The 15,491-nt window shown below is 45.7% G+C and overlaps 1 protein-coding gene across 1 annotated transcript; it reads right to left on the bottom strand.

The window, feature by feature from the left end:
- Positions 1 to 572: 572 nt before the first annotated feature.
- Positions 573 to 9,296, bottom strand: HTR1D (5-hydroxytryptamine receptor 1D). The gene is given in 3 exon segments (XM_079325682.1): positions 573 to 1,843; positions 1,845 to 3,144; positions 9,261 to 9,296. Coding segments are annotated over 2 exon segments (1,137 nt in total). The 5' UTR covers positions 2,364 to 3,144; positions 9,261 to 9,296; the 3' UTR covers positions 573 to 1,225.
- Between the last annotated feature and the right edge of the window lie 6,195 nt (positions 9,297 to 15,491).

The raw sequence follows: 15,491 nt of genomic DNA, 5'->3' as shown, positions 1-15,491 counted from the left end.
GATCATGGGGTGATTTTCAAAGCAATGTGTGGCTCATATTCAGTATAGACATGGCACTTCTGATGTAAATACCCAGAGACTAAAACGTTGCATGAAATTTGGGCTGCACCTCTTGGTGTGCTGTCTTGTCTGAGACCTCATCCAAGACCTCCATGGGCCACCTTCCCAAATCAGAGAAATAATCCCAGAGGCAGAGAAGTGCATGTTAGCAGAGACCTGCTCTGTGACCCCAGCAGAGGGTCCTGACAGTCATTTCTGACCACAGTTTATCTGAGCAGCATTTAAACCATTTAAACAGACACAGGGGTGCTGCATCCACCCCAACAACCTTAATTACTCTGAAACTTTTCTTTAGTGTGTCACTTCATTCTCCCCTCTCTAACTTCCCATATCTTGTCATCAAGGAGTGAACCTTCTGGATATTTTATGAGGTCCTAGTCATTCCCCACTGCACTAACCATATTCTTCTGTTTCAGTTTATGCATGCAAAAAATTAACTGACAGAAATGTAAGATCAATCATTTTCATGCTATTTATTTTGTAGCATTTCTGCACTGGTTGTTCTATTCATGATAAAATGTGTCATAATTAATTCAATCATATTGTCTCCTTTCTACACTTCACCAAAAGCATAACTTCAAATGCAGCATTTGTGAAATATCCACATAACAATCTGTGCTATGCTGCTCTGCCCTGCTGCTGAATATAGTCAGGCTGTGTCATACATCTTCTGAAAAAGTTACAGGTTTTATCAGCTTCACATGGGTAAGATACATGCCATAGGAAATGTAAGTATTAGATGCTGGTCTTCAGAAACTTTCTCAGCCTACATAAATGGTTAATAATATACAGCAGAAACACAAACATCTTGTGAATACACACACAATGTCATCCCATTAGGTTAGAAAGCGTGGTAAAATGGGATAATGTGTCACCTCATCACACAAGACAAGCTCCCTGGGTCACACATCTTGTCTTGTTGCAGAGTTTATTTCATGTGTCATTGATCTTATTTACAGCCATGATCACTGCAGAGACCATGGACAAGTTCATGCCATGTACAATCCCAGACAGAAAGATCAAATTGGCAAGAAATTTCCAGTTACATGCACAGACCAGGGTAGCAGCAGAGATGGCAATTACTCTGTTCCTCAGGAATTAAAGCGTGGAAAGTTCCAGGTGGGCTGTGAGAATGCACAAGGGTCAGTTATACAAGAGAAGAGTCTCAAGAGGAACATTTCTGGAAAAGTATTAGTTTTTGGAAAGCCTGTTTAAATTCTTCATTAAAAGCTGTATAAATGACTGGATTGATTAAGGAGTTTAGGTAACCCAACCAGGTAAAAAAGTCCAGTAGGATGGGATGAAACCAACAGGCATCTTGGCAGATTGGAACAACCAGGGATATGACAAAAAAAGGCAGCCAGCAGAAAATGAAAGCTCCCAGAATGATGCCTAAAGTTTTGGTAGCTTTCCTTTCTCTCGCAGCAGAAATCCTTTTCCTTTCCAGCACACTATCTGCAAGTTTTATTTTAACATGACCAAGAAATATTGGGGATCCATCTGCATGGGAATGCCCTTCATGGAGGCTGGCATTGATGGAGCAGAGGGAAGAGCCTGCAGAACCAGCAATCAGGTGTGCAGTAGTGAAACGTTTCCCATACAAGGGGGGTGGCTTCAGAATCCTGGACCGAGCTGCCACATAAATTCTGCCGTACAATATCAGCAGCAGCACGGTTGGGATGTAGAAAGCTCCACAAGTGGAATAAATCGTGTAGGAAATCTGATCCGTGTTTACAGCACATTTTGCAATTTCTCCAGGAGCTTTCACTTGCCTCCAAAAAAAACGGTGGCACGGAGATACTGACAGAAATCATCCAGACCACGGCCACCATGAGAGCTGCGCGGCCGGCCGTGCGGCGCTTGCTGTACTCCAGAGCATCAGTGATGGCCCAGTACCTGTCCAGAGCAATGACACACAGGTGCAGGATGGAGGCTGTGCAGCAGGTGACGTCTGATGACAGCCAGATGTCACAGAGCAGCTGGCCAAAGGCCCAGGTGTGGGTGACAGTGTAGACAATGCTGACAGGCATCACCAGCACGGACACCAAGAGGTCGGTCAGTGCCAGGGAGCCGATCAGGTAATTGGCGGGTGTGTGCAGCTTCCTCGTCAGGAAAATGGTGATGACAACAAAAGCGTTGGCCAGGATTGTGGCCAAAGTTATAACGGACAGGAGGATGGACAGTGAGATCTTCAGCCCTAAGAGGGTCCTTTCATCCCAAGACAGTGGGGTTTCAGTGACATTTAATGATTTGTTTGCTGGGCTTTGGAGAGAGAACTGTGCTGAGTGGTTGTACTGAGCCATCCTCTGCTCTGCTTTCACCTTCCAGTGTAATATTTCTGGGATGATGAAGGAAGATGCTTACTTTTTTTGATAAAATAAAATTTTTCATACTTTGGTCCTGCACTGAAGAATTATTGACTTGTTGAAAACTTCAGCTGAGGCAGTAGATGAGGTACTCCCCTATGCAATATTTTCCATCACATCACATCAATTACACCATTGTTGAAGCAAAATATCATCCAGATATGAGTCTGGTGTATGACAATGAAAACAGTACTATAAATTATTGGAATTTAGGTGGTTTTCACGTTGAAGAAAATGAAATAATTATTTATTGTAGTTTTTTTCACACCTCCTTTCTGGTATAATCTTCTGCAAAGTTAAATCAATACTGAAGAGTAAGAGATGGGAAAAACCATCTGGGCATGCAGTTGATGCCCCTTTGCTACACTCAAGAATATTTTCCTTTTCTCTCTAATAGCTGAGTATGGGTCATGGTTTTGGTATTTACAGGGGACCCTTTATTAGTAGAATACCAAACATATAAACCAACACATCTGGATTCCTTCTGTAAACATATTTTTTGTCAGATTTGCAAATCAAGACTTCTTCAAGTGCAGATCTCCATTTTCATTTATTTCTTCAGACTATTCAGACTTTTTTCTTCAACAATTAGTCTTCAAATGCTGAAATCAGGTGTTGAGCACCAGACCCCAATGCATTGGTGCACATTACTGCACTGTATGCAATCTGCATTTTCCTTGTATTCACCAGGACTGGATCTCCTGAAGTCTTCACAAACCTGAAGGAAACACAAACAGTTGTTGATGTAGATAAATCCATAGATTTATACTTCAGCATAATGGTGGGTTTTTCCTCAGTTTATTTCCTAATGATTTCTGAGAAGTATTTTGCTTTTTGAATCATTGCATAGCACCAATCTGACATTTCCACAGAGCAGTCCCAATTAATGTAATTCCAAATACCTTGGGTGATATCAGCTTTTTTCCCCTGTCTGCTCAGTTTTTGCATCTGTGAGCATTGTATTCCTTCTCCCACTTTGTAACTTTGCAACTCTGTACAGTCAGTCCTTGTCTTTAATACCCTGAAGAGCTTTGTTTAATCATCAGATGCCATCACCACACTATTCATGGACTTTCCACATCACTCAAAGTCTCTTGAGAGTCTAAATAATTTTATTAGTTGGACTTCACTCACTTCATACTTACCAACTTTTCTAATTAATTACCAGATTGCTGAAGCACATCTTCCTTTACTAAAGTAGGAGGTTACCCAAATCACCATATTTATTGTGTGTAAAGCAATACACTGTTCCTTGTAATTTCTGCTGTGTGTTCAGATTTCAGGGTATCACCACAGTGTTTGTCCTGCAGCTGGCAGCTGCAGAGGGAGTTGAGTAGAGGCTGACCCCTGCTGATGCCACCATCACACTTCCAGTTGCATTGAACTTCCTAGCTGAGCACTGTCTGATAGTAAAATTTTGTTGTTGTTGTCCCCTTTGGCCAAAAATAAAGATTCCACTTGTAAATATCTCCTGATTTCTCTTTAGTGAATAGAGATGCTGAAGTTAATCTAGTTTCTCTAAGGAATTGCCTTTATTTATTTTTACCATACCTTTAACACAGTAATGGCTCACTTCAGAACTCTCATTTTTAGGGACTAAGAAATCCCTTACCTGAAATAATGGGCTGATTGTACATCCCACACAGGAGAAAATCTAAACTAAAATCACCAGCCAGACTTATTAGCACTATTAAAGACTGTTAAATGGCTGTTTTACCTAAAAATCAAAGCCAAATCCAACCTTGCTGTCAATTGTCACTGAAAAAAAGAGATATCAAGCCTTTCCCATATTCTGTATCAGCTTTTTCTCTCTGTTTCAACATTCCAGCAATGTGAACTAAAGTGACTGCCCCTCACCTACCTGAACAAGCCTGTTAGTCCTATTGCTTCCACCAGCTTGAAGTCACTGTGGGAGAAAAATAAACTGATATGAAACATGGTGTTTGCAGTCTCATGAGCTAGTCTAGAGTTCAAATGAGTTCTAAATCTTCAACATACTGTTTTTTATAAGTTCTTGCATATTTGGAACAATTGACTCAAGCATACATCATAGAGTAGGTATGGAGCTCAACCTGAAGACAAAACAAGAAATCCATTTAGTACTAGCTGGAGGAATCTGCCCATCCATAACCAAACATGGATGCAGCTGCTGGGAGAAAATCAGCCAATGCTGAAAAATCAAAGGTATAATCTATGCAAATCCTCTTTGCATCTGAATTTGTGCTCAAGCCCAGCAGTAGCTGAGCCCTTTAGGGCTGAGCATCTCCCTTCACAGCCAGTGAGGGGAGCTGGTAGAGAAGAGTTCATCCTGCTGGGAAAGTGCCTGACTCAGAGAGTGTTCACTCCAGCACAGCACATGCAGCATGGCTAGGTGTCTAATCTGCCTTGTGACTCTTCCCAAGTAAATCAAGCATTCCTATTTAGTCCATTTGATATAGAAAATGGCATTCTATGTGAGAAACTATATGCAAAATATTTCTCATTTTACAAAAATTAGCAAGCAAATATTAGCAATGTTTAACATCTCTGTTCTCTTCTCCCCACCCTCTATTTTTGCTAGCTTTTAAGAAATTATTGGTATTTTTCCTCTCTTACCTTTATTTACACACCACCAATATGTGTTAGCTATCCAACCCATTGTTAGTTCCCAAGTTACAATTGCTGTTACACTTTTTATATAACTTATAAACTAAATATTACTTATCAAAGAGAAAGTCTGGGATTTAATGTGATCCTGGTAAATACTATATTGCAAAAACAGACTCTACAATATGTTCCCAATAAGATCTTTGGAGGGAGGAGGGGCTGGAGCACTCAGCTCTCAGCCATAAATTCTCCAATGACAAACATCCACCATGCAAAATATCCAATTAACTTCTTCCTTCTCACATTTTTTTCTCCCATTATGACTCAGTGTCATGTAATCAGTGGAATTTTAAGGGCCAAAGAAATCCAGTGGGGTGTGAGATTGTAATGCCAACTGTCCAAGAGCCAGCAAAGTGGGATCTGGAGCAAGCAGAATGACACTGGCTGATCTGGCTGAGCTAAGTGACACAGAAATTTTTATCTGGCACACGAGTGGCTGTTCAGCTCAGACTCAGCTATGGAAATTACTTTCCTCTACTGTTCCAGAAGCTGTTGAGTGGTGCCCATTTATTTCCAGTTTCTGACAAGGACCTAGGGTGACACCACCCTATAAAAGCCTAACTTGAGGTTATCAGCCTTGCCTGATGTCTGGAAGCAATGGGGGATGGCAGGAGAGCTGGAGCAGGGACAGATCAGGTGGGGTCTCCCAAGTACCTGCCCTGAAGTGCTAAAAAGAATGGGGAACCACTGTTAAAAATTCCTACATTGTACCTCTAGGATGTTTTCAGGCCTGGGAACTTTTCTAAGTGTTTAATTATGTTTAAATACCTTTATTCTTAAGTCAACAAAATGTTCCCATACATCCAATGGAGCAATGGGAATAAGGCTCATACTGGGTTCTCTGGAAAATGCCAGTGCATTCAGAGTCCTCAGTGCTCAAACCTTCCAATGTTTAAAATCAGCTGGAATCTATAATGATAAATGCTAGAGAGACCTGCAAAGATGGAAAAGTTCTTGCAAGTCTCATCCACATCATCCTTGTTTGGTTCAGCTCTGTGGCTCCTCTACTGATGCTTCACTGAACTCAGTTTCAATCTGCACAGCCACTCCCATGAGACTTCATCCATGAGCACAGCAGTCCATTCAGATTTTTTAAGGCTACCCATATTTTCACTTTTCTGCTTTGGCCATTACTCTTTGCCTGAGCTTTTTGTCCAGTCCAGAAGTCAAGAATTTTATTTTTTTCTAGAAAGGATCTCAAAGGGTTGACAGCAAAGGGGTTTGAAGGCATTGGTTGGTGTGGTAATACTTGCACTGACATTAAAAGGTATGCCTTAAAAATACAAGCTGTGATGAAAGATCATTACTGGTCTGCCTAATTATAAAATCTGAGTGAGAGTGTACCCCTGATTGCCAACAATGAGGATGAGAGCACTTCAGAAGGCTCCTCCTGCAGCATTTCCTCACTTAATAAATAAATGAAATTTTGCAGAAATGTGATTTACTCCTATTGGAAGTAGCACCCTAGACCCTCTTACCCTCTGTTCTAAAGGCAATTCAGGAAAAAATTTGGAACAATTTCTGCCTGAATGACCTCCAGCTGCAGGAGGTGTGTGAAGGAACATACAGAGGTTTTACCTAGAACAAGCAGGATGAAACATATTCTACCATCCAGTTCCACAATTCTAACAGCAATTGTGCCATGATAGGAATGAGGGGGCCAAGTAGTTGGGATTCTCAGTAATTGTTTGGGTGATGAAGTAGGTGGTGTGTTTCAGCCAGTGGAATGACACTGCTGGAATTCCAGCTCAGAGCACTTAGGGAAGGGGATTAAGGTTAAAGTTGAGCTTAAGGACAAGTGCAAGGTGTGTAGCTCAGGCAGAGATGAACAGTTCCCCTGTTGAGTGATGGAGAGTAACCAGCTCAGCAAAGGCTCTGCACAGTGTCAGACAAATGTGCACTGTCAGCAGAGCCAGTGACATTGTACCAAAACAGCAAACACCTTGGTGAGTGTGGAACTGGAATAAGGCCTTGAAGAAATCTTGTTCTGTTCATTTTGAACAAGACCAAATGACAGCCTGGCATTCAGCTTTGGGCACTGTTCCCAAGAAGATGCAGAGCACACAGCAAGAGATCAGAAGATAGCAGCAGGAATCATCAGGAAAAAAAATGTATGGGAAGAAAATGTATGGGAATAAACTGCATGGGAACAGGGATATTGGGCTGAGCACAGCTGAGGGAGGTGTTCAACAGTCTTTGCATGAGAACCTGCAGAAAAGGAAGGAATAGTCTGTTCCCTGTGGCTCTGACTAATATCACTGGAAGGAGAGGGACTTAATTACAGCAAGGAAGAGTGAGCCATTAGGAAAACTTTGGAGAAAGTAAGAGTAGTGAAACAAAGTATTGCTTAGAGACACTGTGAAATCTCAGTCACACAAAGTCACAAGGAGAGGTCACATCATCTTTTCGAAGTGTGATTTCCCTAAACCAATGAAGTACCAAGTGAATTATTCTACCCCATGTAAAATGGTGAAAAGCAGAATTTTTGGACTGCAATGTGCTTGATTCCCAGCCCATCACAAGTGTGATACTTCAGAAGAAAATTAATGAGTGACTGGTGAGAATGCTGCTCTGAGATCATCCAGATCTGGGAGTAAATGTGAAAACCAGAGAACTTTACATGGAAAACAACAAATTGACTATGTTTTTGATATTTACTAATTTAAATATTTGAGAGGCATGTGTGATGTACATCCTAAATCCTTTGTTATGATGCTGGTTTAACTTTAATTACAATATGAAAAGAAAAAGTAAATTTGCCTTGAGAAACGTCACAGACCCCAGATTGCTTTCTGGAATAATCTGTTTAACACTCTATTGACAGCAATTCCTGGAAGGAGGAGGTTAGAATTATTGGCACAGTAATTCCACATCTCTAAAGTCAGTTGTCCTCTTAATTTTGCAAAGGAAGTTTGTTTTTTTCCCTGGGATTCACGTTAGGCTCACAACTGGGAAGGGGACTGTCTCTGTGGAAGAAGCATTATTCTCCCTGAGGTCCATGTTCCAGTTTCATGCACTGCTGCCTGCAGCACACTGGAAACACCAGACTGCAAAGCTGGCAGTCCTTGTTCCTGCCTGGGCCCTGCTCTTTGCAGCAGACCAAAGCTCATCCCCAAAGTGGCTCACATTCATCATTGACACAACAGGTGACAGGTGGTTCATTGGCTCCATGTGAGCAAATAGTGGTTTTTGTCCCAAAAAGCCTGGCTTGCATCAAGCAGGTACATACAGATAGGTGAGGATTCTGAGGTTCCAGTATTACAGAGGACACTCTTGGCTTTGCCCTAGCTCCTGAGCAGAGGTGACCCTTGGCCACCATCACACCTGAAGCAGGGGTGAAGAAGGAACCAGGAGCTGTGTCACTCGTGGAACACAAACCAGGATGGTGTGGGACAATTACAGGAAAACACTTAAAGTAACCCAAAGCTTTCCCCAGGAAAATCCACATAAAATGACACTTCTAAAGGTGCTTACTTCATTTAATACAGTATTACCCTGTACCTGGGGGAAAAGACCTGCAATGAGCATTTAAAACTCTGTGAGCCTGTGAGCTTCCCTCCCACATACGCAGCATAAAAAAAGGGTCATTACAGGCTGCCCGGAAAGGCTGGGGCTCGAAACACTCAAGGTCAGCTTGGACAGGGCTCTGAGCAGCCTGATTTTGTTGAAGAGGCATCTCGTGGCTGGGGGATGGATTAGGTGACCTCTAAAGGTCCCTTCCCACCCAAACCATCCGGTCATTCCGTGTTGCCCGCGCCGGGCGCTGCGGGGTCCCCGCTCCCCGCAGGGCGATGCCCGGGGAGTTCTGCCCGCCCCATCCACCTGCAGATCGCGGAGCCGGAGCCGTGCGGGGATCCCGGCTCGATGCCGCCGCGCACCGCAGCCTCCCGCTCCCGACCCCCGCCTCCCGCTCGCCATCCTCCCCCGGCGGCTCCCCGGGCTTTTCCCGGGGAAAGAAGAGCACAACACTCTGTTCCCGGGAGCCAACTTCAGCCGGGGCCAAGCACTCGCCCCGTCGGCATCTCCCCGACATCGCCCCGGCATCACCCCGACGTCTCCTCGGCATCTCCTCGGCATCTCCCCGGAATCACCCCGACATCTCCCCGCATCTCCCCGGAATCACCCCGACGTCTCCCCAGCAGCTCCCCGGAATCACCCCGACATCTCCCCGCATCTCCCGGCACTCACCCGCTGTCCCCGCCGTGCTGCTCTCGCCCGGCTCCGCCAGCGCCCGCCTCGAACCCCGCCGGCCGCGGCTCTGCTGGTCCCGCTCGCTCCCTCCCCTTCTCTCCCCTCCCTCCTGCTCCTCCGCTCCCCAGCGTGCCGGGGCGGGCCGCTCGGGGTCGGGATGCAAGAGCTCTGCCCGCCCGTGGGTCGGGACAGCGAGGGTCCCTCCTTGGCCAGCGCCCCCCGCCCCAGCTGTTGCCACAACCCCAGAGCCCCCAGCCCCATCGCCCCCAGCCCCAGTGCCCCCAGCCCCAGTGCCCCCAGCCCCATCGCCCCCAGCCCCAGTGCCCCCAGCCCCAGCGCCCCCAGCCCCAGCGCCCCCAGCCCCAGTGCCCCCAGCCTCAACCCCAGCGCCCCCAGCCCCAGTGCCCCCAGCCTCAACCCCAGCGCCCCCAGCCCCAGAGCCCCCAGCCCCATCGCTCCCAGCCCCAGCGCCCCCAGCCCCAGTGCCCCCAGCCCCAGTGCCCCCAGCCTCAGCCTCAGCGCCCCCAGCCCCAGAGCCCTCAGCCCCAGTGCCCCCAGCCTCAGCCTCAGCGCCCCCAGCCCCATCGCCCCCAGCCCCAGTGCCCCCAGCCCCAGTGCCCCCAGCCCCATCGCCCCCAGCCCCATCGCCCCCAGCCTCAGTGCCCCCAGCCTCAACCCCAGCGCCCCCAGCCCCATCGCCCCCAGCCTCAGTGCCCCCAGCCCCAGCGCCCCCAGCCCCATCGCCCCCAGCCCCAGTGCCCCCAGCCCCAGTGCCCCCAGCCCCATCGCCCCCAGCCCCATCGCCCCCAGCCTCAGTGCCCCCAGCCTCAACCCCAGCGCCCCCAGCCCCATCGCCCCCAGCCTCAGTGCCCCCAGCCCCAGTGCCCCCAGCCCCATCGCCCCCAGCCTCAGTGCCCCCAGCCTCAACCCCAGCGCCCTCAGCCCCATCGCCCCCAGCCCCAGTGCCCCCAGCCCCAGTGCCCCAGCCCCAGCGCCCCCAGCCCCAGAGCCCCCAGCCTCAGCGCCCCCAGCCCCATCGCCCCCAGCCCCAGTGCCCCCAGCCCCAGTGCCCCAGCCCCAGCGCCCCCAGCCCCAGAGCCCCCAGCCCCATCGCCCCCAGCTCCATCGCCCCCAGCCCCAGAGCCCCCAGCCTCAGTGCCCCCAGCCCCATCGCCCCCAGCCCCAGTGCCCCAGCCCCAGTGCCCCCAGCCCCATCGCCCCCAGCCCCAGAGCCCCCAGCCTCAGTGCCCCCAGCCCCATCGCCCCCAGCCCCAGAGCCCCCAGCCCCAGTACCCCCAGCCTCAGTGCCCCCAGCCCCAGCGCCCCCAGCCCCAGTCCCAGAGGATGGTTCAGAGCTCCCCTGGATGGGTTTGACCCAAGAGCTGCTGCCTGGCTTTGACCTGGGGCTTGCTCACCCTCCCAGCACAGCCCTACTGCACCCAAACCTAAAAGACTCAGCGTTAATTCCGGCATTTTTAAACTATGCAGTTAGTGGATTTTACCAGTTTTTGTTGCTAATGAGAAAGGAATGCTCTTCTTTCTTTTTTTTTTTTTTTTTTTTCTTTTTTTTTTTTTTTTTTCTGAAGAAGCAGTAGCTATGTTCAGATGAGATAAAAGTTTTATATTGAAGTAATTCAGATACCAAGGTCTTGAAACAGAAATGCTTAAGCCACAGCCCCTTTGCAGCATCATTTGGCCTTAAATAGATTCTAAATTAGCTATTGCCAACTGTCTCCATTTTCCTCTGGCAGCTAATTTACATATTGGATTACTTTCAAAATACATATAATCTCATGATTTTTGCACACTTAATACTGTTGATAGCCAGGCTCTACCCTCTCCACCACGATGTCTCAATAAATGATTTTTGACCCTGAGCCCAAGTCTGCTGTACCTGTCCTCAACTCTGTGACTTTTTCAAGACTTTCTCCCCAAATATCTTAGAGGGTTTTGTCCCCAGTTCAAAACCTCAAATAGCTGGCTGCTCCCAGAACAACAGCATTTTATCTATTCCCTACTCCATTCTATGGAGAATGGTTTTGAACAGGGGATGGCTAAGTAGGGTATAAACCATAATGCTAAAGCCTCACTTGAGACTGAGAGGAACATAAAGCTTTTTAAACTGCAGCCACATGGTGTGAATCTTACACAAAAAATAATAATTCCTTGCAGCATCACTTCACTCGCAGGCTGGGAGAGGACACATGGTGAATCTTTTGAGTTTCCAGAATTTCCCACTGAGACAAGAGTAGCTACAATAAGTTTTCTCTGAAAGTCTAAAGATGCTTCTCCATTTACTTTCCTCCCGAACAATGTGGGTGTTGTTTTGTGGGTGGGAATGTGTTTGATGTGATACAATGTGAAAGGAAAAAGGCTGTCTCTTTTATAGCTCCAGCTGAGGGATAAATCCTGCCCTTGGGGTAGAGATGCTCCAGGGAACCTTGCAGAGCTCTGCAGCAGAGTGCAGGATGGGCTGGGGTCTGTGGCCACCCCAAGGGAGCTGCTGCTGCTGCTCTGCATTCCCAGGTCAGGAGAAGAGAGATTGTGTGCCCCAGGCAGAGGATAGATTCCTCTAGAATAGAAAAAATGGAGTAAAGCTCTTCTTCCATTCCAGGACCTCACAGATGTCAGTTGTTTTTCAGGAACAGTAATTCCATGCAGAAAAAGGAAGTGTATGTGGCTTTCCTTAGGCTGACTGGGAAAATCAGAGAAAATCTCGGGGTGCAGACTGTTTTTCACATATATTTAAAAGAAAATCGTCTCCCTTTCAATTTGATTATTCAGATACTCCACAATAAGAGCTACAGCACAATTCTTTCACATCTACAATGTCAAAATTAGTATTGTATTTAATATCTCATTTTGAATGTCCTGCTTAGAAAAATAATGCAATTACTCTATTTTGAGGTATATTATCTTCCGTTTTGATGGAGCAGGAGCAGGTACACAGATAGATTTTGTGCACAGGCCCAGAGTCAGTACAAATGTACACCAGTAAGACAGACAGATCTACAGACAAAGGAACTTTTGAAACAAATCTACTCTTTGGCCTAACACTAGGGAAAAAATAAACCCCACAGTACATTGGCATGATTGGCACAGTCACAGCAATTTGTTGGTGATGATCTACAGATCCTTGTGTTGCAGAGATTGTTTTACATCACTGGAGCTCAGGCACATTTGCATCCACTTGGTGCTGTCTGAGGCATGGTCCTGGGTGAAGATCAGGGTTTCATACCAGCTTTTAATAAGTTTCTTCATTTAATCCACTTATTAGACTTTCACAAGGCTGATTTCATTTTTCCTTTTTAAACTGAGCTCATCTAAGCAGTCCTACCTCTAATTTTGTTTCCTATCATGTCTGACTCCCAGAATTTCTCACTGCTTCTGCTCACAGCTTAAACATTTCCCCAGCAGCCTGAGCCAGAACTATGATGCAGCTGAGCCTTGGATTCCCAGGTTGGAGTGGTAGAATTAGGGTTACAGGCACATCCAAGGAAAAATAAACCTCATTCAAACCCCTTTCCTCAGAATCCTGAATAAATGCCTCATATCAACCAGACTGTTGATTGCTCTAAGGTGGTGTCTGATTTCACAGAGTTCGTGTTTTTATTCCAGTGCTGCAGTAGAAAGGCTGAAAAGTTGGTATTTTCACAGTGTAGGAAACAATTTTCTTCCTTGGTGTAGCTGGAAGGGTTCCTTCTCAGGGGTATTGGCTCTCCAGACTGTCCCAGAGTGAGCCCATCACCTGTACCCTTGAAATGGTTTTGAAATCAAAACCAGTGAGAGTCTCCAAGTCAGAAGTACAATTTAATAGGAAAAAGGAGGAAAAAAATTACAATACATGCAATAGTGCAAAAGAAAAACCACTAATAGAGTGAGGATACAAGCTGACACCCAGCTAGGTAGGGTGGTGGCAGCAGAATGGGTGATGTGGCTCTTCTCAAAGCTGTGATCCTGTAGAAATGTTGGTGTGCTGTCTCCAGCCTTGATGACAGGACCACACACTCTGTCCAGAAAAATGCTTCATTAAGTCAGTGGGAGAGCAGTGCTGAGAGAGAATTCCTCTCCTCTGTGGAGGAAAATTCATGTCTATGTATAGCATGGCATGAGGAAAGATTGAAGGAGCTGGCATGGTCATTTTGGAAAAGACAAGGGGGATCCACCTGCCATCTTCAGTTAACTGCTGAGTTTTGCCAGAGCCTGTGTGACATCCCCATGCACAGAGTGGAATTTTGTTGTGCCCAGCATTGCCTGGGTCTCCTAAAGCAATGATTCAGTCAGAGCTGAAGTAAGGAAAGGGCTGTAAACAGGTTGAGTAAACATTTATTTCTTTTGACAGTGATCCCTGCATGCAACTGAGAACCTTGGATTTTAGGCTGACATTCAGCTCTAATGTGGCAAATCCTCTGTGGAGGAAATCTGCCCCAAGGTGTTCCTTAATGGAAAGCCACTGAATAAATATTTGTATTCTTGATTAAAAGTGATAGATCTGTATCTACCCCTTGCCATCCTTTCCTTGTCTTACACTCCAATATGAAGTTAATGCATGTGAAGAACAAGGGAAAACACTGAGCCAAATACACTTTGATTTAATTAAAAAAACCCCACTTGTCCCTGTCAACTCCCATTATTTTCCTGACATATTTTACTAAGAAGGGTTCAAACGCCCAAAGCTGTGAGAAAGGCAGTCCATGCTGCCCTGCTCTGCAGTGAAGAGCTGCAGGTGCATGTTGGTGAAGGAATAGCAAAGAAGGGGTCCCACAGATGCAGGGTCATGCCAGCAATGTGATAGGAGCATGGGCAAACAGCAGCAGGCTGTCCTTGTGCTGGTGGCATCTCTGCTCTCTCAATATTCTCACAAATGGCAGAGACTGGAATGGTCCCTGTGTGTGGAAACACAAATCAAATCACAGGGTAACTGGAAGGGATCCCTGGAGGTCTCTAGGAGGAAATGATGCCTGGGGTTTTAGCTTTTATAATTTTCAAAATCTCTGCTGTTTAGTGTATAATTCTGAATATTAGGTGTTAGTAAGGTCTCTTCACAGGGTAGTTGGACAAAACAATTCCTTTCTATCTGGAGAATCAAGGACACCCAAAAAGCAGAAACAACAAAGGGGACAAGCCAGGGGGCTGAGACTTCATAGCCTGGGGCTATGGTTGGATAATTGACTCCAAGATGTAAATGAACCAAAAATTATAAAAGTGTAAAATTTTGTGATCAGATTCCTCTTGGATTTGATTTGGGTGTAGCCCCAGCCAGGCTCTGGCACTGCCCAATAAATCAATTTCAATAAATCCCTATTTTATTCCTTTTGCTCTCCCTAGTCTCTGTTCCAGATCAGCCTTTCCAGGCAACACAATCTCCCTCTAAAATTTGGGGAGCTTAGAAGCTCTAGAACAGGTTATGAAACCTCATCCAGCTGGGACATGAAAATTGCTGAGGGTGAGGTTCATAAAGAGCTACAGCCATGGGATAAAAAACAAGGGAATTGTTGCCTCCCTGAGATAATTGAGATAATCCAAAGAAGCACAACCAGCAAGCAGCCAGCAAGGTGTTATAGACAGAGGATTGTAGCACCTAGCAGAGGAAGGAGATAAAACAGATAAAAAAATCAAAGCAAATGGAGTGTTCATGACTTTAATGCATATTTCAAAATTATAGTTTTTTTGATTTTTCTCAGTGGCAAAAAAATCTGGAGTAGAAAAAGAGAAAGATCAGCAGGGGAATGGAAGATCTGTTCATGATTCAACTAGAAGAACTAGCCTTGTTTCCAGTCAGGAGAAAAACAGAATGTACAGACATAAAATAATTGCTCATATCTTGTGAATTTACAGATAATTGCACATTAGAAATCATATGGAGAAAACAACACTGAGGGAAAAAAAATCTCAAAATTATTTCTGTTTTGTACTTTTGTAAAAATATATTTTTTAAATTTTTGAAAATTTGTGTTTCTGAACTTTTTTTTTTTTTTCTGTCTGCTTTTTTTCCTTTGGTGCAAAATTTTGAAGGGATTTTTTGTTACTTTTGCTCCATCTACTTTTCCTTGCATTTGGCAGTGCCTCATTAGGTTTTTTGGTAGGCAAACTGAACAGTGAAGGAAATGAACTATTTGTGCTCATCCAAATCCTGTCCAGAACTACACTGGAAAAATAAAATTAAATAAGGGAGAGGATAAAACCCATCAGATCAGATGAAATAAGGACAGCATACTGCTTATTGAC

The sequence above is a fragment of the Erithacus rubecula genome, assembly GCF_903797595.1.
Source record: "Erithacus rubecula genome assembly, chromosome: 23".
Classification (NCBI taxonomy): Eukaryota; Metazoa; Chordata; class Aves; order Passeriformes; family Muscicapidae; genus Erithacus; species Erithacus rubecula.
This window is presented reverse-complemented; position numbering and strand designations above follow the sequence as displayed.